The sequence below is a fragment of the Triturus cristatus genome, chromosome 1_2, assembly GCF_964204655.1.
Source record: "Triturus cristatus chromosome 1_2, aTriCri1.1, whole genome shotgun sequence".
Classification (NCBI taxonomy): domain Eukaryota; kingdom Metazoa; phylum Chordata; class Amphibia; order Caudata; family Salamandridae; genus Triturus; species Triturus cristatus.
The window spans coordinates 1192337259-1192363928 of NC_140580.1; the positions used below are offsets into that span (position 1 = coordinate 1192337259).

General features: G+C 48.1%; 1 protein-coding gene across 5 annotated transcripts in view; it reads right to left on the bottom strand.

The window, feature by feature from the left end:
* The window catches only part of ST6GALNAC6 (ST6 N-acetylgalactosaminide alpha-2,6-sialyltransferase 6), a 144011-nt gene that overhangs the window by 73900 nt on the left and 43441 nt on the right, over positions 1-26670 (bottom strand). For all 5 annotated transcript variants that reach the window (XM_085614148.1, XM_085614149.1, XM_085614144.1 and 2 more), the window contains exons 4-5: positions 14406-14585; positions 7623-8032 (exon numbers count right to left, since the gene is read on the bottom strand). In XM_085614148.1, the coding sequence (XP_085470274.1) occupies positions 7623-8032; positions 14406-14585 (590 nt within the window). The remainder of the gene's footprint in view (positions 1-7622; positions 8033-14405; positions 14586-26670) is intronic.

A 26670-nucleotide genomic window follows, 5' to 3' on the forward strand; every position in this document is an offset into this window, starting at 1 on the left:
CACACAGCAGAGGCGGACTGAGATGGTCAGGTCAGTAAATACTAACTTTCTAAAAGTAGTATTTACAAACCCAGGATATTAAAATAAACTTGACTACAAGAAGTATTTTATTATTCTGAGTTCAGGCATACTAAACTTGACATCCTACCATGCTCTCTGAGTCCACTGGGGTCACAGCGTTGGCGTGATCCCGGCAGCCCATTCTGGCCTATGGAGAGCAGGTAGCCTTCAATAGTGAAGAACGAAAATGGCTGTAATTCACTACTAAGACATGCCACACACATCAGGGCATGTCCTACCTTATGCCTACATTGCACCCTGCCCGTGGGCCTACCAGAGGGGTGGCTAATATGTAAGTAAGGGAAGGTTTAGGGACTGGCAAGTGGGGGCACTTGCGCAGTCAGCGCGATGGTCCCGGACCGCGCACAGGGTCTGCGGTGGCAGACCCTAGATACATTTTACAAGGCCGCTTTCTGTGGGTGGCGCAACCAGCGCTGCAAGCCCACCAGCAGCATTGGCATTCACAAGCCCTGGCACCCCTGGTGCACTTTACTGGGGACTGACAGTGAATCCAATAAACCAATCATGGACATCAATTACGGGTACACTTTACCTAGGGAGCACTTGCACTGCGGCACGGATTAGCCGTGGCGCAGTGCCCTGAGCGGACAACACCAGCAAAACAATCGAGGCACACCATCAAAAAGTGGAAGGGAAACTCACGCCAAGGTGCCAGGTCTAACAGCGATACAGGCCCCCTCCCTAATTGCTCTCGGGAACCCCATGGGCGGTCAAGGCCACCTCGTATGCCTCCAACCATTTGGCAATATCGTCCCCCACTGTGTAGCTGGCAATGACTTCTTTGGGTAAATAAAATTTTGACTCATGGGACTCTCTTGGTATGCTGCCACCATTGTCCTTATTGGACGCATTTATCCGGAGGGCGCGCAGCTCCAAATCCTTCAGCAGAAGCTCGTGCGCCAGCTTCTTTTCCTCCATTGCCCATCTCTTGTTTTCTCTCTCTTGTTCCAACTAGGCCAATTCCCTTTCTCTCTCTTGTTCCAACTTGGCCAGCTCCCACTTTAACTGCCTCTCCTCCCTCCTGTCCTCGTACTCCTCTGGAGACACGCTCCTCCTAGACCCTGTCCTACTACTGGCCCCAGAACGTCTCCCTGGGGGCACATTTTCGGACATATCCACATTGAGTATGTCTAGTACTTCCTGGGCGCTCTCCTCCTGAGGTGCATCTGGCACCTCCTGTCCCCCATCCTCTCTCCCTTCTGGGTGGGCCTCTACCCATGCCCTTAAGGCGGTACGGAGTTCCGGTCCTTTGGCCCTCCGCACCCCAGGCACCCCCATCCCCTGCCTGAATTCCCTCAGTTGCCTTACAGTGTACCCCTCGAGGTCGGCTAACCGGAACTCCATCGTGACAGGTGGGGACCTAGATACTAAGGAAGAAAAACTCTAGGATATGGGTGACAATTTCAAGCTAACCAGGATTTCTACACCCTCAGTCTGGACAGTGGAATGTAATCAGTGCAGTAATAACAGTTGCAGAGCTTAAATACAATGGGCGTTTAATTGTGGCGCCCTCCGCTTCACGGGAGGGTGCTGTATGGTCACAGGTCCTAATCCCACCGCTGCCACCAATGTAAGACCTGGGGTCACCAAGCCCTAAGGGTGTAACGTGACTCGAGCGGTTGGGCACCCAAAGGCTTATGTGTAAAGCGACCATACAACACACACATCCCCTGAAGCAGGAAACGCACACCATAAGGGATGCCACACAGTAAGATCAATGCAAATTAATCAGTTTTATCTAATCAAATGATATGCAAGCACAGTTCCTTAGATGGCAATGGGCATCACTTGAACACATGGACATTAGAGTCACCAGCATTTCATTATGGTAACATAGGCAGTACCTGAATACCTTTGCGTCAGATTCACCAGTAATTCATTACTATGCAGTAGGCCACACCTGTATACCTTAGCGCCAGATTCCAGGGCGCTTCATCATAGCTCCAGTGGCAATACCTGGCGAACCTGGGGGAGCGGTAACTACAGCGGTTAATCAGAGTGCTGCGCCCCTCCCACCACTAGCATTTCACTCTGCCGTGGGTACCACGCGCGGTGACTAACAATTATCAGAGCTTTGAAATAGGGCTGGGAAACCTAGCGCCACCTCAGAAAACTAATAGCGCGTCAAGGCAGGACTCTCAAGCATATCGTTACCCCGGGCATTCCTAGCGCTTCGGAGCAGGACTTGAGCGCACAGCGCTACTCGTAATCACAAGGCATTAGGCACTTCAGAGCAGAACTTGGGAACACAGGGCTACTCGTAATCATAAGCATTAAACACTTCAGGGTAGAACTCGAGAACACAGCGCTTCTCGTAATCATGAGACACTAAGCACTTTTGAGCATAACTTAAGAACACAGCGCTTCTCGTAATCATGAGACATTAAGCACTCTGGAGCAGAACTTAAGAACACAGCGCTTCTCGTAATCATGAGACATTAAGCACTCTTGAGCAGAACTTAAGAACACAGCGCTTCTCGTAATCATGAGACATTAAGCACTTTTGAGCAGAACTTAAGAACACAGCGCTTCTCGTAATCATGAGACATTAAGCACTTTTGAGCAGGACTTAAAAACACAGCGCTTCTCGCACTCAACAGGCCTTAAGCAAGTGGTCCCCTTTTACGCGGCAGTCTCAAGGCACGGGGGCAATCCCACGGAGGGGAGTCAGCGTCTCGGCCGGCACTGGAGCGGTCGCCAGACGGTGCGGTGACGCTCCCGATCAGCAGGGGGCGCACCGGGTCCTCCGCAAGCCTCCCGGGGAGCAGGGGGGTTAGTCCCAGGCCTACACACGGCCACGCTACCTCCCAGCCCCCAGGGGTTACCTTGATCTCGGCGTCCTGGTCTCGGGAGACACTCGGGGGTTCCTTACGGCTTCAGGCCCCGCAGTCAGCGTGCTCAGCGGCGGGGCCCGCGACGCGCAGTCAGCCCTCGTCACGTGGGGCTGTAGAAGGCTTCACGGCCTGCCGCGACTCACTCAGTCGCTGCGACGGCAGCGGCGAGGCCCCGGGCTTCTCCGCGGGTCCCGACTCGGTGAGGAGCAACTTCTGGTCCCTGGGCCGCGGCGGTGAGCGCGCTTCCGGTCCTCGCGCGGGATGACAGCGAGCTCAGCGTGGGGCTGACTCAGGGGATCCTAGGCCAGCTCGGGGAGCGCAGGGGTCACAGCGCTAGTACCTGGTTGATCCCCAGCAGTCAGTTGCAGTTTAGGTTTCAATAAGGAGCTTCAGCATTAGATCTCAGCATTCAGTTTCAGCCTGAAGTTCCAGCGTTTAGTTTCAGCATTCAGTTTCAGCATGAAGGTTCAGCATAAAGTTTCAGCATTCATTCTTAGCAGTCTTACTGGCGCAGATGTCTCTGGCGCCCTTAGGGGTTTTGTTCCTTGGGGGGTAAGGATTGAGTTGGTGACTAGTTCCTTCCTAGTCAAGCTTAGCAGATGGCCCCTGGGTTCTCCTACCACTGGACTAGATCAGTGGGCTGTACAGGATCCCTCACTCACTCAAAAGGCAGTACCTAAGTCCTGTCACTTTCAGAGGCATAAGTCCCTGGCTAGGCCCTACCGCCTATGCTCCTGCGTGGATTTTCCCCAGGTCTGCTTTACTCCCACTGGCCAACTAACCAGAAAAAGTTCCCTCCCTCACTTAAGTAGCCCTAGGTCAGGTGACCACTATCCAAGGCGGCAAAAGTAAAAACCACACCTCCCTTCTAGAATGTTCCAGCACATTCCAGGAGCTTCCCCATTCTACCTATGGGACAAAAAAGGCGGGCTGGTGTCGCAACATTGTTGTGGGGTTCCAGCCAGCTTGTGGCAGCTCGGGTGCTTCTAGTAAGACCACTCCGCAGTAGCAGGGGCCTGTGGCAGCCATCTTGGGAGAAGGGAGCACCTGCACCTTAACACTGGTTGGCAATGAAAAGGCGCCCGGAGACCTAAGTCCAACATAGAAATGAGGGTGGAAAAAAATGAGGCATGATCAAAAATAGAACGGAAGACCACCCTAGGGCTGACAGGTCTAACAGATTGCTTTTCGGAAAAAGCTCAAAACGTGGCTTTTCCCATCTGACCACTCCGTCTGAGCTCTCTCTCTCTCTCTCTCTCTCTCTCTCACTCTCACTCTCTCACTCGGGTTCTTGTCGTAGCTCTGGGACGCACTAGCTAGTGCAGCCATGCGCTTTATAAATTTGATTTGATTTGTAAAGCGCAAACTACTCACCCTTGCGTGTCTCAAGGCGCTGGGGGCCGTTGTGGAAATTAGGTGAGCTATTGCCCAGAGTCACATGGTGCTGAGCTACCACCGGAGCCGGGAATCGAACCATGAGCCCTGTGCTCTGAAGTCAGCTGCCCTGGCCGCTGCACCACACCTCTCCACAGGGTCTCTGATAGCACATCACACCTCTGAGCACCCCTCCCCCACCCTGACACATGTAGCACAGGGTCTCTGATAGCACGTCACGCCTCTGAGCACCCCCCGACTTATGTAGCAAAGGGTCTCGATACCGTGTCACGTCTCTCGAGCACCCCCCACCCTGACGCATGTAGTACAGGATCTCTGCTAGTACGTCATGCCTCTGAGCACCCCTACCCCCACCCTGACACATGTAACACAGGGCCTCTGAGCGCCCCCCAACCAGACGCATGTAGCACAGGGTCTTTCATAGCACATCACGCCTCTGAGCACTCCCCACCCCACCCTGACACATGTAGCACAGGTCCCCCACTAGCACGTCATGCCTTTGAGCAGCTTCCCCCCCCCCAACCCGGACGCATGTTGCACAGGGTCTCTGATAGCACGTCATGCCTCTGAGCACCCCCACCCTGATGCATGTAGCACAGGGCCTCCGATAGCACGTCATGCCGCCGGGCGCCCCTCCCCCCCCCCCACCCTGATGCATGTAGCACTAGGTCTCTGATAGTGTTTCACGCCTCTGAGCACCCCTCACCCTGACGCATGAAGCATAGGGTTTCTGATAGCACGTCACGCTTCTGAGCACCCCCCCCCCACCGTGACACACGTAGCACAGGGCCTCCCATAGTACGTCACGCCTCTGAGCACCCCCGACTTATGTAGCACAGGGTCTCTGATAGCGTGTCACGTCTCTGAGCACCCCTCACGCCGCCGAGCACCCTCCCTGATGCATGTAGCACAGGGTCTCTGATAGCACGAAACCACTCTGAGCACCCCTCCCCCACCCTGACACATGTAGCACAGGATCTCTGAGCAACCCCCAAACAGACGCATGTAGCACAGGGTCTTTAATAGCACATCACGCCTCTGAGCGCTCCCCACCCCGACGCATGTAGCACGGGGCCCCCGATAGCTCGTCATGACTCTGAGCACCTTTCCCCCCCACCCTGACGCATGTAGTACAGGGTTTCTGATAGCACGTCACGCCTCTGAGCACCCCCCTGATGCATGTAGCACAGGGTCTTTAATAACACATCACGCCTCTGGGCACCCCCTACCCCACCCTGACACATGTATCACAGGGTCTCTGATAGCATGTCACACCTCTGAGCTCCCCTCCCCCACCCTGACACATGTAGCACAGGGTCTCTGATAGCACGTCACACCTCTGAGCACCCCTCCCCCCCACCCTGACACTTGTAGCACAGGGTCTCTTAGCACTCCCCACCCTGACGCATGTAGTACAGGGTCTCTGAGAGCACGTCACACCTCCGAGCACCCCCCTGATGCATGTAGCACAGGTTCTTTAATAACACATCACGCCTCTGAGCACCCCCCACCCCACCCTGATGCATGTAGTACAGAGCCCCCGATAGCACGTCACGCCTCCGAGCACCCCTTCACCCCACCCTGACGCATGTAGCACAGAGTCTCTGATAGCACGTCACGCCTCTGAGCACCCCTCCCTCATGACGCACCCACCCACCCTGACGCATGTAGCACAGGGTCTCTGATAGCACGTCACGTCCCTGAGCACCCCTCCCCCCCCACCCTGACACATGTAGCACAGGGCCTCTGATAGCACGTCACACCTCTGAGCAGCCCCCCACCACCCTGACGCATGTAGCACAGGGTCTCTGATAGCACGTCACACCTCTGAGCACACCCCCACCAGCCTGATGCATGTAGCACAGGGTCTCTGATAGCACGTCACGCCTCTGGGCACCCCCCCCACCGTGACACATGTAGCACAGGGCCTCCCATAGCACGTCATGCCTCTGAGAACCCCTCCCCCACCCTGATGCATGTAGCACAGTAAATGTAAAGCGTGAACTACTCACCCTTATGGGTTTCAAGGCGCTGGGGCCGTTGTGGAAATTAAGTGAGCTATTGCCCAGAGTCACATGGTGCTGAGCTGAGCTGCCGCCGGAGCCGGGGATCGAACCATGAGCCCTGTGCTCCGAAGTCAGCTACCCTGGCCGCTGCACCACACCTCTCCACAGGGTCTCTGATAGCACCTCACGCCTCCAAGCACCCCCGATGCATGTAGCACAGGGTCTCTGATAGCACGTCACACCTGAGCACCCCTCCCCCACCCTGACACATGTAGCACAGGGTCTCTGATAGCACGTCACGCCTCTAAACATCCCTCCCCCACCCTGACACATGTAGCACAGGGTTTCTGATAGCACGTCACGCCTCTGAGCACCCCCCCACCGTGACGCATGTAGCACAGGGCCTCCCATAACACGTCACGCCTCTGAGCACCCCCCGACTTATGTAGCACAGGGTCTCTGATAGCACGTCATGCCTCTGAGTACCCCCCCACCCTGAGGCATGTAGCATAGGGTCTCTGATAGCACATCACATCTCTGAGCACCCCCCATCCTGACGCATAAAGCACAGTAAATGTAAATCCGTATTTGTAAAGCGCAAACTACTCACCCTTACGTGTCTCAAGTCGCTGGGGGCCGTTGTGGAAATTAAGTGAGCTATTGCCCAGAGTCACATGGTGCTGAGCTGAGCTACCGCCGGAGCCGGGGATCGAAGCATGAGCCCTGTGCTCCGATGTCAGCTGCCCTGGCCACTGCACCACACCTCTCCACAGGGTCTCTGATAGCACGTCACACCTCCGAGCACCCCTCCACCCCACCCTGACGCATGTAGCACAGGGTCTCTGATAGCACGTCACGCCTCTGAGCACCCCTCCACCCCCCCACCCTGATGCATGTAGCACAGGGCCTCTAATAGCACGTCACACCCCTGAGCACCCCTCCCCTCCACCCTGACGCATATAGCACAGGGTCTCTGATAGCATGTCACGCCTCTGAGCTCCCCACCCCCACCCTGACACATGTAGCACAGGGCCTCTAATAGCACGTCACACCCCTGAGCACCCCTCCCCTCCACCCTGACGCATATAGCACAGGGTCTCTGATAGCATGTCACGCCTCTGAGCTCCCCTCCCCCACCCTGACACATGTAGCACAGGGTCTCTGATAGCACGTCACGCCTCTGAGCACCTTTCCCCCCCACCCTGACACATGTAGCACAGGTCCTCTGAGAACCCCCCCCCCCCCCCCCACCCTCCAAGGACCTGGTTACTGCATCTCACCGCATGCTGACAGGTTTGAAACGCACCTGTCTTTCCCGGTCTCTCCACGGAATAAGTCGTCAAAGCTCTTCATCTTGCCAGGGGAGATAATGAAGGCTGCCACGTTGGTGAAGGTGGCAGTGGCATGGCGGATGATCTGCAGCAGGTTGCCTTTGCTCTCCTTTTGCATCTTGTTGGTGGGTCCCCAGAAGATGAGGGTGGTCTCCTGGGACTTGTTAAGAAACTCCTGGGGCCTCCGGAGGACCCTGTAAACACTGGAGTGGGCCACCACGCGGAAGGTGGTCTTGCGGCCAACGTCCGGCTCGTAGGCTGTGGTGGGAGCGTCATTCATGCGGATCGTGCACTCTGATTGGTCAATCGTTGGGCCCAGGTGGCTGCCTATCAGGTGGCTGGAGCTGGTGATGACGACACAGCGCTGGCAGTGAGTGTGGAGGCTCTGAGGGGAAACATACAAGAGAGTGAGGTCCCTCCACGGTGCCCAACCTACCCCCTTCCCACACAGGACCACTGATCCATTCTGTGGTGCCCCACCTGCCCCTGCGTGCCACGCACAGCTTTCCACAAGGCATGCCACCTGCACCTTGCATACAGTGCCAATGTCTACTCTCTGCGTGACATTCTCCCCGTGCCCTCACTGTGCCAGCAGCGCTCCTCTCAGAGTGCCACCATGGCCCTCGCCAAGGGTGCCACATGTGCCTTCCGCACAATGAGTCACCTGAACCCTGCCGGTGTGAAGCTACTGCGAACCCCAGAGTGCCCCCTCTGTTTTTCCCAGAATGCACCACCTGCACTCTCCTGCGCTCTCCCAGGGTGCAACTACTGTTGACCCCAGGCTGGCACATGTGCCATGTCAGGGTGCCACCAGTGCCTTTCCATGGTGCACCAACTGCATCTTCCCTTTAGTGCACCCCTTTGCCTTTCCGCTAACGTGTCCCCTGTGCCTACCCCAGAATGGGCCACTTGTGCCCTCCCAGTGAGACACCAAAGTCTTTACCATACTGCACATTTTCCAGTGTGCCCCCTGTGCCCTTGTCAATGTGCAAATGGTATTATGTGTAACTTTCAAAATGTGCTACATGTGCCCTTCCTAGAGGGCAACAAGTCGCCACCCCTGTGGGCCTCCTAAGCCCTCCCAGTTGGCCACCAACACCCTCTGCAAAGTGTGGACGCTGTAGCACCCCCACAGTGTTCCACCGGTGCTATCTCCACAGTTTACTAACTACATCTTCCCCCACAGTGGCCTACAAGGACACCTCACACAGCGTGCCACATGTACACCCCACAGCGTGCCACGTGTACACCTCACAGCGTGCCACGTGTACACCTCACAGCGTGCCATGTGTACACCCCACAGTGTGTCACTTGTGCTCTTCCCAGTGAGCCAGACCAGGTGCACCTTCCCCAGGCTCTGTTACCTACGGCCTCCCTAGTGAGCCACGTACACTTTTCTCATAGTGAGTTATTGAATCCCTGCCCAGTGTGTAATGTTAAACTTCTATAGTGTGTTGCTTGATCCCCGCTAGTGTGCATGGGCACCTCACCGCAGTGCTCTACTTGTACCCTCCTTAGTGTGCATGTGCACCTTCACCACAGTGCTCAACTTGTGCCCTCCACAGTGTGCACGTGCACCTTCACTGCAGTGCTCTACTTGTACCCTCCATAGTGTGCACGTGCACCTTCACTGCACTGCTCTACTTGTACCCTCCATAGTGTGAACGTGCACCTTCACCCAGTGCTCTACTTGTACCCTCCATAGTGTGCTACATGCACCTTCATCACAGTGCTCTACTTGTACCCTCCATAGTGTGCACATGCACCTTCACCCAGTGCTCTACTTGTACCCTCCATAGTGTGCTACATGCACCTTCACCGCGGCGCTCTACTTGTACCCTCCATAGTGTGCTACATGCACCTTCATCACAGTGCTCTACTTGTACCCTCCATAGTGTGCACATGCACCTTCACCCAGTGCTCTACTTGTACCCTCCATAGTGTGCTACATGCACCTTCACCGCGGCGCTCTACTTGTACCCTCCATAGTGTGCACATGCACCTCCATCACAGTGCTCTACTTGTACCCTCCATAGTGTGCACATGCACCTTCACCGCGGCGCTCTACTTGTACCCTCCATAGTGTGCACATGCACCTTCATTACAGTGCTCTACTTGTACCCTCCATAGTGTGCTACATGCACCTTCATCACAGTGGTCTACTTGTACCCTCCATAGTGTGCACATGCATCTTCATCACAGTGCTCTACTTGTACCCTCCATAGTGTGCACATGCAGCTTCATCACAGTGCTCTACCTGTACCCTCCATAGTGTGCACATGCACCTTCACTGCAGTGCTCTACTTGTACCCTCCATAGTGTGCACATGCACCTTCACCCCAGTGCTCTACTTGTACCCTCCATAGTGTGCACATGCACCTTCACCCCAGTGCTCTACTTGTACCCTCCATAGTGTGCACGTGCACCTTCACCGCACTGCTCTACTTGTACCCTCCATAGTGTGCTACATGCACCTTCATCACAGTGCTCTACTTGTACCCTCCATAGTGTGCTACATGCACCTTCATCACAGTGCTCTACCTGTACCCTCCATAGTGTGCTACATGCACCTTCATCACAGTGCTCTACTTGTCCCCTCCATAGTGTGCTACATGCACCTTGATCACAGTGCTCTACTTGTACCCTCCATAGTGTGCTACATGCACCTTCATCACAGTGCTCTACCTGTACCCTCCATAGTGTGCACATGCACCTTCACTGCAGTGCTCTACTTGTACCCTCCATAGTGTGCACATGCACCTTCACCCCAGTGCTCTACTTGTACCCTCCATAGTGTGCACAAGCACCTTCATCACAGTGCTCTACCTGTACCCTCCATAGTGTGCACATGCACCTTCATCACAGTGGTCTACTTGTACCCTCCATAGTGTGCACATGCACCTTCATCACAGTGCTCTACTTGTACCCTCCATAGTGTGCACATGCACCTTCATCACAGTGGTCTACTTGTACCCTCCATAGTGTGCACATGCACCTTCACCACAGTGCTCTACTTGTACCCTCCATAGTGTGCACATGCACCTTCACCACAGTGCTCTACTTGTACCCTCCATCGTGTGCTACAAGCACCTTCACCACAGTGCTCTACTTGAACCCTCCATAGTGTGCACATGCACCTTCACCGCAGCGCTCTACTTGTACCCTCCATTGTGTGCACATGCACCTTCATCTCAGTGCTCTACTTGAACCCTCCATTGTGTGCACATGCACCTTCATCACAGTGCTCTACCTGTCCCCTCCATAGTGTGCACATGCACCTTCATCACAGTGCTCTACCTGTCCCCTCCATAGTGTGCACATGCACCGTCACCACAGTGCTCTACTTGTCCCCTCCATAGTGTGCACATGCACCGTCACCACAGTGCTCTACTTGAACCCTCCATAGTGTGCTATATGCACCTTCACCGCAGCGCTCTACTTGTACCCTCCATCGTGTGCTACAAGCACCTTCACCACAGTGCTCTACTTGTACCCTCCATTGTGTGCACATGCACCTTCATCACAGTGCTCTACCTGTACCCGCCATAGTGTGCACATGCACCTTCATCTCAGTGCTCTACTTGAACCCTCCATTGTGTGCACATGCACCTTCACCACAGTGCTCTACTTGTACCCTCAATTGTGTGCACATGCACCTTCATCACAGTGCTCTACTTGTACCCTCCATAGTGTGCACATGCACCTTCATCACAGTGCTCTACCTGTACCCTCCATAGTGTGCACATGCACCTTCATCACAGTGCTCTACCTGTACCCTCCATAGTGTGCACATGCACCTTCACCACAGTGCTCTACTTGTACCCTCCATAGTGTGCACATGCACCTTCACCGCAGCGCTCTACTTGTACCCTCCATAGTGTGCACGTGCACCTTCATCACAGTGCTCTACTTGTGCCCTCTATAGTGTGCACCTGCACCTTCATCACAGTGCTCTACCTGTACCCTCCATAGTGTGCACATGCACCTTCACTGCAGTGCTCTACTTGTACCCTCCATAGTGTGCACATGCACCTTCACCACGGTGCTCTACTTGTACCCTCCATAGTGTGCACAAGCACCTTCACCGCAGTGTTCTACTTGAACCCTCCATAGTGTGCTATATGCACCTTCACCGCAGCGCTCTACTTGTACCCTCCATAGTGTGCACATGCACCTTCATCACAGTGCTCTACTTGTACCCTCCATTGTGTGCACATGCACCTTCATCACAGTGCTCTACCTGTACCCTCCATAGTGTGCACATGCACCTTCATCACAGTGCTCTACTTGTACCCTCCATAGTGTGCACATGCACCTTCATCACAGCGCTCTACTTGTACCCTCCATAGTGTGCACATGCACCTTCACCGCAGCGCTCTACTTGTACCCTCCATAGTGTGCACATGCACCTTCATCACAGTGCTCTACTTGTACCCTCCATTGTGTGCACATGCACCTTCATCACAGTGCTCTACCTGTACCCTCCATAGTGTGCACATGCACCTTCACCACAGTGCTCTACTTGTACCCTCAATTGTGTGCACATGCACCTTCACCACAGTGCTCTACTTGTACCCTCAATTGTGTGCACATGCACCTTCACCACAGTGCTCTACTTGTACCCTCAATTGTGTGCACATGCACCTTCATCACAGTGCTCTACTTGTACCCTCCATAGTGTGCACATGCACCTTCACCACGGTGCTCTACTTGTACCCTCCATAGTGTGCACATGCACCTTCACCACGGTGCTTTACTTGTACCCTCCATAGTGTGCACAAGCACCTTCACCACAGTGCGTACCTGATCCCTCCGCAGAGTACTACGTAGACCTTCCTCACAGTGTGTTACCTGATCCCTTCCAATGTGCTATTTGCCCACAGAGTTTTACAAAATCCTTCTTGTGTGTCTCTGGCACCTTCTCCACGGTGCTACATTATTCCTCTGCACCTTACCCACAATGTGATACCATGATCTCTCCTCCGGAGTGTTTATCCGATCCCTCCCCACTGTGTCACCTGATCCCTCCCCAGTGTGTCACCTGATCCCTCCCCAGTGTGTCACCTGATCCCTCCCCAGTGTGTCACCTGATCCCTCCCCAGTGTGTCACCTGATCCCTCCCCAGTGTGTCACCTGATCCCTCCCCAGCATGTCACATGATCCCTATCCAGTGTGTCACGTGCACATTACCCCCAGTGTGTCACATGACCTCTCCCCGGGATACAACATGCACATTAGCCCCAGTGTGTCACCTGATCCCTCTCCAGTGTGTCACCTGATCCCTCTCCAGTGTGTCACCTGATCCCTCTCCAGTGTGTCACCTGATCCCTCCCCAGTATGTCACTTGATCACTCCCCAGTGTGTCACTTGATCCCTCCCCAGTGTGTCACTTGATCCCTCCCCAGTGTGTCACTTGATCCCTCCCCAGCGTGTAACGTGCACATTACCCCCAGTGTGTCACCAGATCCCTCCCCAGTGTCACCAGATCCCTCCCCAGTGTCACATGACCTCTCCCCAGCATGTCACATTTGATTTGATTTAAGACTTATAAAGCGCACGTATGCCCAAGGGGGACTTGGCGCTATAACCAACGGGTATGATGCCTCTGCCAATTAACTGAGCCTCTAACTTTTAATTCTTAAATAGCCATGTTTTCAGCATCCCTCTGAATGACATTAATGTCTTGCTGTTTTTTATCGACAACGGCAAGGATGTCCAGATTTTTACTGTTCCCAACAAAAAGCTCCTGCCCCCCAGCGAGCATGATCCCTCCCCAGTGTGTCACATGAACCCTCCCCAGTGTGTCACATGAACCCTCCCCAGTGTGCCACGTGCACCTGATCCCTCCCCAGTGTGCCACGTGCACCTGATCCCTCCCCAGTGTGCCACGTGCACCTGATCCCTCCCCAGTGTGCCACCTGATCCCTCCCCAGTGTGCCACCTGACCCTCCCCAGCGTGTCACCTGACCCTCCCCAGCGTGTCACCTGACCCTCCCCAGCGTGTCACCTGACCCTCCCCAGCGTGTCACCTGACCCTCCCCAGCGTGTCACCTGACCCTCCCCAGCGTGTCACCTGACCCCTCCCCAGCGTGTCACCTGTGGCCACCCCAGCGTGTAAAATGATCACTCCCAGTGTCACGTGCACATTACTGCCAGCATGTCACCAGATCCCTCCCCAGTGTGTAACATGCACATTGCCCCCAGTGTGTCACCAGATCCCTCCCCAGTGTCACCAGATCCCTCCCCAGTGTGTCACCAGATCCATCCCCAGCGTGTCACCAGATCCCTCCCCAGCGTGTCACCAGATCCCTGCCCAGCGTGTCACCAGATCCCTGCCCAGCGTGTCACCAGATCCCTGCCCAGCGTGTGTCACCAGATCCCTCCCAGCATGTGTCACCTGACCCTCCCCAGCGTGTCACCTGTCTCCCCAGTGTGTCACCTGATCCAGCGTCTCCCATGACCCCTCCCCAGCGTCTCCCATGACCCCTCCCCAGCATCTCCCATGACCCCTCCCCAGCGTCTCCCATGACCCCTCCCCAGCGTCTCCCATGACCCCTTCCCAGCGTCTCCCATGACCCCTCCCCAGCGTCTCCCATGACCCCTCCCCGCGTCTCCCATGACCCCTCCCCAGTGTCACCTGATTATTCCCCAGTCTCTCCCATGACCCCTCCCCAGCGTGTCACATGACCTCTACGCAGTGTGCCGCTTGTAGAGTTTCACCAGCATAGAGTAGTCATGAGTGATGCCCCCTCACACACCTTGTTCCCGTGCACTGGCAGGTACCCACTCTTTGCTGGCACTTTCCTGAAGTTTGGCTTGTGGCGGGACTTCACCTTCAGGGATTGGAACTGGAAGTTTTCATTTCCATTGTTGGAGCTGTAGAGGATCAGGAACGTGATCAGCGTGAAGAGGAGGAGAAAGATGGCGGTCTGCTGCCCCTGAGGGATACCAAGAAGAAAGAGGTGAGCGCTCTAGTCTTCAAGGAGAAGAACAGGTGAGAGCTCTAGTCTTCAAGGAGAAGAAACAGGTGAGCGCTCTAGTCTTCAAGGAGAAGAAACAGGTGAGAGCTAGAAGAAACAGGTGAGAGCTCGAGTCTTCAAGGAGAAGAAACCGGTAAGATCTCGAGTCTTCAAGGAGAAGAAACAGGTAAGAGCTAGAGTCTTCAAGGAGAAGACACAGGTGAGAGCTCTAGTCTTCAAGGAGAAGAAACAAGTGAGAGTTCTAGTCTTCAAGGAGAAGAAACAGGAGAGTGCTCTGATCTTCAAGGAGAAGAAACAGGTAAGCGCTCTAGTCTTCAAGGAGAAGAAACAGGTAAGAGCTCGAGTCTTCAAGGAGAAGAAACAGGTGAACGCTCTAGTCTTCAAGGAGAAGAAACAGGAGATCGCTCTGATCTTCAAGGAGAAGAAACAGGTGAGCGCTCTAGTCTTCAAGGAGAAGAAACAGGTAAGAGCTCGAGTCTTCAAGGAGAAGACACAGGTAAGAGCTCGAGTCTTCAAGGAGAAGAAACAGGTGAGAGCTCGAGTCTTCAAGGAGAAGAAACAGGTAAGAGCTCGAGTCTTCAAGGAGAAGAAACAGGTGAGCGCTCTAGTCTTCAAGGAGAAGAAACAGGTAAGAGCTCGAGTCTTCAAGGAGAAGAAACAGGTGAACGCTCTAGTCTTCAAGGAGAAGAAACAGGAGATCGCTCTGATCTTCAAGGAGAAGAAACAGGTGAGCGCTCTAGTCTTCAAGGAGAAGAAACAGGTAAGAGCTCGAGTCTCCAAGGAGAAGACACAGGTAAGAGCTCGAGTCTTCAAGGAGAAGAAACAGGTGAGAGCTCGAGTCTTCAAGGAGAAGAAACAGGTAAGAGCTCGAGTCTTCAAGGAGAAGAAACAGGTAAGAGCTCGAGTCTTCAAGGAGAAGAAACAGGTAAGAGCTTGAGTCTTCAAGGAGAAGAAACAGGTGAGAGTTCTAGTCTTCAAGGAGAAGAAACAGGAGAGCGCTCTGGTCTTCAAGGAGAAGAAACAGGTAAGAGCTCGAGTCTTCAAGGAGAAGAAACAGGTGAGAGCTCTAGTCTTCAAGGAGAAGAAACAGGTGAGAGTTCTAGTCTTCAAGGAGAAGAAACAGGAGAGCGCTCTGGTCTTCAAGGAGAAGAAACCGGAGAGCGCTCTGGTCTTCAAGGAGAAGAAACAGGTGAGAGCTCGAGTCTTCAAGGAGAAGAAACAGGTAAGAGCTCGAGTCTTCAAGGAGAAGAAACAGGTGAGAGCTCTAGTCTTCAAGGAGAAGAAACAGGTGAGAGTTCTAGTCTTCAAGGAGAAGAAACAGGAGAGCGCTCTGGTCTTCAAGGAGAAGAAACAGGTATGAGCTCGAGTCTTCAAGGAGAAGAAACAGGTGAGAGTTCTAATCTTCAAGGGAGGGCCCTTTTCTGCTGATACAAAAAAGGCAATGCTGCACACCCCAAACGTAACCTGCACCCCTTAAGACAGTCTGTTTCCTGGGTGTAGTCCAAATACGTAAAATGTTCATATGAAAGACACAATAAATTTCCGATCTTGATGTAACAGGATGTGTTATGTTTATTCTTTCATAATCATATGAGTATCCAGTTTTCACAACGCAGCCGACGCGCGTTTCGCCCAACGGGCTTTCTCAAGGCTGCATGCAAATAAGAAACAAAGAAAAAAGAAGAAAAAACAACGTATCTAATTTCCTGTATTTACAGAGACATACACACTATTTTTTCAGCTGTGTTATGCCTTACAATCTAATGTGAAACAGATCCATAAATAATCATCCAATTTAAAGGGATAGAGTTCCCCAAGAGATAGAAAGTAATCCGCTTCCTTGTGTGATTAATAGAGAGATAGATTCCGACAGGCTCCCCAAGTGGATAGAACGAAAGTCCAAAAAGAACCCCTGAATCACTACATGCTACTGTCAGAGATTATCAAAATACGTAATTAATCTTACACCGAGGAAGATAGTGCGTGTTAATGGATGTGCCCGTGTTAGATGTAAATATCCGAACAGTCATTGGTGCTAATGTACTCCAAGTCATATAAAATAAGGTGATGACGTCTCACCTTGTACGTTTCACAATTATTGTTCCTGTTAGGTATATGGGAAATTTCCAAACTTATACCTAAAAAGTAAAATTGTACTGTACTACAACCATTGACAATGTGACTCGAATGATACTCGTCAAAACATCTATTGAAACAGTCTATATTGCTTACCTAGTTCCCACCAAAGGATCCAGTAAAACGTGACCCAAGTCGAGCACTGTCAATATTTCTTCGTATTCGTGGTCAGTCACATGTATTCAAGGACCAGGATCCGTCCCCTCTAAATTCGAAGTGTAATGAAAAAGATGTTTTTATTTTATACTATTGTGTAGTGTCAGGGTCATCATTTGGTGATGACCACTTAAATAATGTGTGCATGCGCAATTAGAGTACTGAAAATGTTCGCTGTCATCCAATAATGGTCGTAGTATTTTGCCGCACCTGTTGTATGCTAGGTATCTACATATCAAACCGACAGTTATGTAACTCTTTCATTCCCCAAAGTAATTCAGCTTATATGTTAAAGTCCAAATACATATGTCAATGTCTGCGTGTTCATGACAACGCGCTACGTAACACTTCAAATGTTTCCGTGACAATGTTTGTAACGCGAGCGGAAATACATTAATGTTCCTGACACCGCGCTTCGTAATGTAATGAAAAAGATGTTTTTGTTATATACTATTGTATTGTGTCAGGGTCATCATTTGGTGATGACCACTTAAATATTGTGTGTATGAACAATTAGAGTACTGAAAATGTTCGCTATCGTCCAATAATGGTCGTAATATTTTACCGCACCTGTTGTATGCTAAGTATCTACATATCAAACCAACAGTTATGTAACTATTTCATTCCCCAAAGTAATTCAGCTTATGTGTTAAAGTCCAAATGCATATGTCAATATATGCGTGTTCATGACAACGCGCTACGTAACACTACAAATGTTTCCGTGACACTGTTTGTAACGCGAGCGGAAATATATTAATGTTCCTAACACCGCGCATCGTATCACTTCAATCATTACCGTGGCACTAACCATAACGCACTCACCTCCTTCACATTATAGATTCTCCCGCATGTCCCTGGGCGTTCGTACCAAAAGCTTACCGCCATTGCACTGTTTAAATGGAAATTGTCAACACAAAAAACGGACTAACACCTAAAGCGACCAGGTTCAAAGTAAGCGAACTGGCGGCCATATTGCAACAATGTCGCAGTGTGTGTAATATGTCTAAAAACCGTCCTCTTATTTAACGTCTCAGATTCCTTCAATGTGTTATTAATCGTGCATACCTGTTCATATATTAAATATTCAAGAAGGGACCCGACATCGTCACCATAGTGTCATTAAGAAAGGCGAGAAAGCATGGTATAACATGATAAGATAGCTAAATTCAGAAATGGAAAGGACAGGTAGCAGCAAGTCAAAAGAAATAGGAATCCTGGCTCCACAGCATGTCACAGAGATTATTTTGTTTTAAAAGTCCGTCACAACATAATTGTAGTTCACTATAATATTGTACATATTCCATTGTTATAATAATGATAGGTGTTGGTAAATAAAATACCAACCTATGAACTTATAATTATCATTTATAGTACATGACACATAGATCTACAGAAATTCAAAAAGTTCCTTATCGATGTTAATCCCATGTTCAACTGCTCTGAGGGAAACAATCCATTTACATTCTTTTTGTCTAAGCATACTAATCCTGTTGCCACCTCTCGGGTGTGGCAGTACTACCTCAAGACCATGAAAGGTTATTCTGATCAATTCAGTGTGATTATGTGTAGTATTGAAATGTAAGGCTAACGGATATTGCAAATTATTATTTCTAATGGCTCTTAGGTGTTCCTGTATCCGTTCCTTTAGTGGTCGAATGGTGCTGCCAACGTAAATTTTTCCACAAATGCAAATAATACAATAAATAACGAATTTCGTGTTGCAATTAATGAAATCGTTAACTAGGTGTGTTCTTTCAGAATTGTATTTGAATGACATGGTTTTATTCAGCGCGAAAGGGCAAACATTACCGGTACCGCATTTAAAAAACCCTTTCGGTTTTGCTGGTAACCATGTCCTTTGACGCGTTTTTGGAATAAAGCTGGGGCACAGGGATTGTCTCAAAGTGTTACCCCTAGCAAAGGTAATGTTGGGCCTGGGTCCCACCGCCTCCATAATTTTCTCATCATCTGTTAATAGATGCCAGTGTTTTCTGAGAATTTTAAAGATTTCTCCACTCACATTGGTGTATGGTGTGATAAACCTGATCATTTTGGTGCTATCTGACTTTCTGTTTCTTTTCATGCTGCCCTTCAGCATGTCCGTTCTAATCATATTGTTTACGGCTTTGCGTGCCTTTCGGATATCATATGTCTTATATCCTCTGGCCCTAAAACGTTGTTCTACTGTGTTAAGTTCATTTTCCAGTATTTGTAGATCACTGCAATTTCTTTTTGTGCGGATCATCTCCCCCAAAGGAATTGCTCTAATCTGTGAGGGTGGGTGTGCGCTGGTGGCATGCAGAACTGCATTGCATGCAGTATCTTTTCTGTATGGTCGTGATAACAGTTTATCCTTTGCCACTACAATTGTAATATCAAGAAAATTGATATGTGTAGTACTTTCTGTTTTTGTAAACCTTAAATTAAAGGGATTAGTATTGAGATACTGGAAAAATTCATCCAGCATTGTTTTTGTACCTGACCAAAACATCAGTATATCGTCTATATACCGACCTAGAAAGAGGATGTTTTCCGTTAGTGTATTGGGACACTTCTTCCAAATATGATGCAGTTCAAAATATCCCATATAGAGATTGGCAAACGAGGGCGAAAATTTCGCCCCCATCGCCACCCCTCTAATTTGACGGTACCAAATGTCATTGTGCATGAAAATGTTATTTTTTAACACCAATTCTATCAATTCGAGTATCATGACAGTGTGTTCTAGGAATTGTATAGCCCTAGATTCTAGAAAATATTGTGCTGCCAGGAGACCCATGTTCATAGGTATACTGGTGTAGAGGGAACACACATCCAAGGTGACAAGATAGTGTCCCTCTACCCAGTCTACATCCGAAATCTTACTTAGGACATCTGTAGTGTCTTTGATGAACGAAGGTAGGTTCACCACCAATGGTTGTAAAAATGTATCGATGTATTCAGAGATACGTTCAGTTGGTGATCCGATTCCTGAAATGATTGGCCTACCAGGGGGGAAGGGTTCATTTTTATGGATTTTTGGTAGAACGTATATACACGGTATGGTTGGTGTATCATTGTATAGATATCTGTATTCGATATCTGAGATCAAACATTTGTCCTTCCAAAATCGTAGTGTATTCTGAATGAGTTCTTTGGTGATGTTAACCGGATTATGGTCTAATGGCTGGTATGTCATTTCATCACTCAATTGTCTGTTGATTTCATCCATATAGTCAGATTTATTCATTAGTACAACATTTCCTCCCTTGTCAGCCTCACGGATGACAAGGGAGGCATCATTTTTGAGACTGAGCAATGCCTGTCTTTCCTCCCTAGTAATGTTTGTTGGATAGTGTTTTCTTTTCATAAGATATTGGTCTTCTAATTTATACAGATCATTAAAGATGTTATGTTGAAATTTGTCAATCAGATTGTGCCCTGGCAATTGTGGTGTAAACCTGGATTTGTGTCTCAAACCACTGTCGGAACTAGCAAATGTATCAAGGTCTAAATCCATTGCTACATCTTGTAATGAAAGAGTACACTCGCTATCATCAATAGAAAGTAGTAATTGGACATCTCTAATGTCCCTGATCGATGGTAATTCTTCTGGATGGGTAACATTACCGATTGCACCGGACAACTGTTGTTTATCCTGAAAGTATTTTAACAATTTGATCTTTCTAACAAATTTAAAACAACTAACATGTAGAGATGTAAAGTTTGGAACAGCACTGGGACAGAAACTCAAGCCTTTGCTCAATATTTTAATTTCATGTTCATTGAGTACATGATCCGAAAGATTTACAACATTAACAGTATTCAAACCTGTCATATCTTCAACATTATTCAATTCTTCTGATTGCGTGCATTTGATCTCGTGGTCACCCCTATTCTTTCTTGACCGCTTGTGCCTGGTTTTTCCCCTTCTTGCCTTTTTTGGCCCATATCTTTCCTGTATGTTTGTTTGTTCCCTTTCCTGTAGCGTTGTAATTCTAAAAAAAAGGGATCAGAAATGGGCCCCTCCACCCGTGTTTGTGTGTTCAATGATTCACTGCTAGTGGCACTGCTGATACTAGACGTCTCTGGAGTGCCAACTGTGTCAGTTTGGCGTGGGGGATGTCCAGAGCCACCCGGATTTACCTCCACTCCAATGTTGTCGAATTTTTTGGCGAAGGTATACACCCTCCCCTGTTTGTAATCTCTTTCATCCCTCCTGATTTTTTGGGATTTTTTATCCTTTAGGTATAGTTGGTGATTATATAATACATCCTTAAGTATTGCTAGATTTTTGTCTCTCACCTCAGGTTGATTTAATTCCTGAATTTCCTCTTCCAATTTTGTAATCTCTACAATAATCTTGCTACGTTTTAATTCTGCATCCTTAATTAGGATCTCCATCATACCCACTGATGAATTGGAAAGCAATTTTTCCCATTCTTTGAGATGACCTCTGTCCAGGTCCTCAAAGGAGGGAAAAATAAGAATTCGGAGACCTCTGGGTACCTGTCCTTTTTCTATATATTTGCGTAAGATTGTTGAGTCCCACCATCTGGAGAGTTCCTGACGTTTCAATCTCTCTAATCTAATAAATTTTTGTCTCATGCCTTCTTTGGCGGTTGGCCGGGTATTGGCTTGGCCTGGAATCGTGTCATGACTGAACAAGTCTTCTAACAAAGTATCTCTATTGTCCTCAAAATTCGCCATTATCAATTAGTGACTTATCACAATGAACACAGGGTAAATAGTTAGTACCCAATTCTCAGCACTATACACATAAAAGTCATATATATTCACAAGTTAGAGGCAAAACGAGTGCTGGATCCGCAAAAATTGATGTATGTATAGATTATGCAGTGGATATGCTAAATGGACCTGCACATCGTGTAGTTCAAGCCGTAATGCAATCAATTGTTATTCGCAGTGGTATTGGGTGCTAGCACGACGCCACATACTCATCCACCAAGAGTAATATTCATCTCAAAGAATATTAAATCCCCAAGATGTTAAACATATACAAAAAAGGCAATGCTGCACACCCCAAACGTAACCTGCACCCCTTAAGACAGTCTGTTTCCTGGGTGTAGTCCAAATACGTAAAATGTTCATATGAAAGACACAATAAATTTCCGATCTTGATGTAACAGGATGTGTTATGTTTATTCTTTCATAATCATATGAGTATCCAGTTTTCACAACGCAGCCGACGCGCGTTTCGCCCAACGGGCTTTCTCAAGGCTGCATGCAAATAAGAAACAAAGAAAAAAGAAGAAAAAACAACGTATCTAATTTCCTGTATTTACAGAGACATACACACTATTTTTTCAGCTGTGTTATGCCTTACAATCTAATGTGAAACAGATCCATAAATAATCATCCAATTTAAAGGGATAGAGTTCCCCAAGAGATAGAAAGTAATCCGCTTCCTTGTGTGATTAATAGAGAGATAGATTCCGACAGGCTCCCCAAGTGGATAGAACGAAAGTCCAAAAAGAACCCCTGAATCACTACATGCTACTGTCAGAGATTATCAAAATACGTAATTAATCTTACACCGAGGAAGATAGTGCGTGTTAATGGATGTGCCCGTGTTAGATGTAAATATCCGAACAGTCATTGGTGCTAATGTACTCCAAGTCATATAAAATAAGGTGATGACGTCTCACCTTGTACGTTTCACAATTATTGTTCCTGTTAGGTATATGGGAAATTTCCAAACTTATACCTAAAAAGTAAAATTGTACTGTACTACAACCATTGACAATGTGACTCGAATGATACTCGTCAAAACATCTATTGAAACAGTCTATATTGCTTACCTAGTTCCCACCAAAGGATCCAGTAAAACGTGACCCAAGTCGAGCACTGTCAATATTTCTTCGTATTCGTGGTCAGTCACATGTATTCAAGGACCAGGATCCGTCCCCTCTAAATTCGAAGTGTAATGAAAAAGATGTACATTACACCAATGACTGTTCGGATATTTACATCTAACACGGGCACATCCATTAACACGCACTATCTTCCTCGGTGTAAGATTAATTACGTATTTTGATAATCTCTGACAGTAGCATGTAGTGATTCAGGGGTTCTTTTTGGACTTTCGTTCTATCCACTTGGGGAGCCTGTCGGAATCTATCTCTCTATTAATCACACAAGGAAGCGGATTACTTTCTATCTCTTGGGGAACTCTATCCCTTTAAATTGGATGATTATTTATGGATCTGTTTCACATTAGATTGTAAGGCATAACACAGCTGAAAAAATAGTGTGTATGTCTCTGTAAATACAGGAAATTAGATACGTTGTTTTTTCTTCTTTTTTCTTTGTTTCTTATTTGCATGCAGCCTTGAGAAAGCCCGTTGGGCGAAACGCGCGTCGGCTGCGTTGTGAAAACTGGATACTCATATGATTATGAAAGAATAAACATAACACATCCTGTTACATCAAGATCGGAAATTTATTGTGTCTTTCATATGAACATTTTACGTATTTGGACTACACCCAGGAAACAGACTGTCTTAAGGGGTGCAGGTTACGTTTGGGGTGTGCAGCATTGCCTTTTTTGTATATGTTTAACATCTTGGGGATTTAGTATTCTTTGAGATGAATATTACTCTTGGTGGATGAGTATGTGGCGTCGTGCTAGCACCCAATACCACTGCGAATAACAATTGATTGCATTACGGCTTGAACTACACGATGTGCAGGTCCATTTAGCATATCCACTGCATAATCTATACATACATCAATTTTTGCGGATCCAGCACTCGTTTTGCCTCTAACTTGTGAATATATATGACTTTTATGTGTATAGTGCTGAGAATTGGGTACTAACTATTTACCCTGTGTTCATTGTGATAAGTCACTAATTGATAATGGCGAATTTTGAGGACAATAGAGATACTTTGTTAGAAGACTTGTTCAGTCATGACACGATTCCAGGCCAAGCCAATACCCGGCCAACCGCCAAAGAAGGCATGAGACAAAAATTTATTAGATTAGAGAGATTGAAACGTCAGGAACTCTCCAGATGGTGGGACTCAACAATCTTACGCAAATATATAGAAAAAGGACAGGTACCCAGAGGTCTCCGAATTCTTATTTTTCCCTCCTTTGAGGACCTGGACAGAGGTCATCTCAAAGAATGGGAAAAATTGCTTTCCAATTCATCAGTGGGTATGATGGAGATCCTAATTAAGGATGCAGAATTAAAACGTAGCAAGATTATTGTAGAGATTACAAAATTGGAAGAGGAAATTCAGGAATTAAATCAACCTGAGGTGAGAGACAAAAATCTAGCAATACTTAAGGATGTATTATATAATCACCAACTATACCTAAAGGATAAAAAATCCCAAAAAATCAGGAGGGATGAAAGAGATTACAAACAGGGGAGGGTGTATACCTTCGCCCAAAAATTCGACAACATTGGAGTGGAGGTAAATCCGGGTGGCTCTGGACATCCCCCACGCCAAACTGACACAGTTAGCACTCCAGAGACGTCTAGTATCAGCAGTGCCACTAGCAGTGAATCATTGAACACACAAACACGGGTGGAGGGGCCCATTTCTGATCCCTTTTTTTTAGAATTACAACGCTACAGGAAAGGGAACAAACAAACATACAGGAAAGATATGGGCCAAAAAAGGCAAGAAGGGGAAAAACCAGGCACAAGCGGTCAAGAAAGAATAGGGGTGACCACGAGATCAAATGCACGCAATCAGAAGAATTGAATAATGTTGAAGATATGACAGGTTTGAATACTGTTAATGTTGTAAATCTTTCGGATCATGTACTCAATGAACATGAAATTAAAATATTGAGCAAAGGCTTGAGTTTCTGTCCCAGTGCTGTTCCAAACTTTACATCTCTACATGTTAGTTGTTTTAAATTTGTTAGAAAGATCAAATTGTTAAAATACTTTCAGGATAAACAACAGTTGTCCGGTGCAATCGGTAATGTTACCCATCCAGAAGAATTACCATCGATCAGGGACATTAGAGATGTCCAATTACTACTTTCTATTGATGATAGCGAGTGTACTCTTTCATTACAAGATGTAGCAATGGATTTAGACCTTGATACATTTGCTAGTTCCGACAGTGGTTTGAGACACAAATCCAGGTTTACACCACAATTGCCAGGGCACAATCTGATTGACAAATTTCAACATAACATCTTTAATGATCTGTATAAATTAGAAGACCAATATCTTATGAAAAGAAAACACTATCCAACAAACATTACTAGGGAGGAAAGACAGGCATTGCTCAGTCTCAAAAATGATGCCTCCCTTGTCATCCGTGAGGCTGACAAGGGAGGAAATGTTGTACTAATGAATAAATCTGACTATATGGATGAAATCAACAGACAATTGAGTGATGAAATGACATACCAGCCATTAGACCATAATCCGGTTAACATCACCAAAGAACTCATTCAGAATACACTACGATTTTGGAAGGACAAATGTTTGATCTCAGATATCGAATACAGATATCTATACAATGATACACCAACCATACCGTGTATATACGTTCTACCAAAAATCCATAAAAATGAACCCTTCCCCCCTGGTAGGCCAATCATTTCAGGAATCGGATCACCAACTGAACGTATCTCTGAATACATCGATACATTTTTACAACCATTGGTGGTGAACCTACCTTCGTTCATCAAAGACACTACAGATGTCCTAAGTAAGATTTCGGATGTAGACTGGGTAGAGGGACACTATCTTGTCACCTTGGATGTGTGTTCCCTCTACACCAGTATACCTATGAACATGGGTCTCCTGGCAGCACAATATTTTCTAGAATCTAGGGCTATACAATTCCTAGAACACACTGTCATGATACTCGAATTGATAGAATTGGTGTTAAAAAATAACATTTTCATGCACAATGACATTTGGTACCGTCAAATTAGAGGGGTGGCGATGGGGGCGAAATTTTCGCCCTCGTTTGCCAATCTCTATATGGGATATTTTGAACTGCATCATATTTGGAAGAAGTGTCCCAATACACTAACGGAAAACATCCTCTTTCTAGGTCGGTATATAGACGATATACTGATGTTTTGGTCAGGTACAAAAACAATGCTGGATGAATTTTTCCAGTATCTCAATACTAATCCCTTTAATTTAAGGTTTACAAAAACAGAAAGTACTACACATATCAATTTTCTTGATATTACAATTGTAGTGGCAAAGGATAAACTGTTATCACGACCATACAGAAAAGATACTGCATGCAATGCAGTTCTGCATGCCACCAGCGCACACCCACCCTCACAGATTAGAGCAATTCCTTTGGGGGAGATGATCCGCACAAAAAGAAATTGCAGTGATCTACAAATACTGGAAAATGAACTTAACACAGTAGAACAACGTTTTAGGGCCAGAGGATATAAGACATATGATATCCGAAAGGCACGCAAAGCCGTAAACAATATGATTAGAACGGACATGCTGAAGGGCAGCATGAAAAGAAACAGAAAGTCAGATAGCACCAAAATGATCAGGTTTATCACACCATACACCAATGTGAGTGGAGAAATCTTTAAAATTCTCAGAAAACACTGGCATCTATTAACAGATGATGAGAAAATTATGGAGGCGGTGGGACCAAGGCCCAACATTACCTTTGCTAGGGGTAACACTTTGAGACAATCCCTGTGCCCCAGCTTTATTCCAAAAACGCGTCAAAGGACATGGTTACCAGCAAAACCGAAAGGGTTTTTTAAATGCGGTACCTGTAATGTTTGC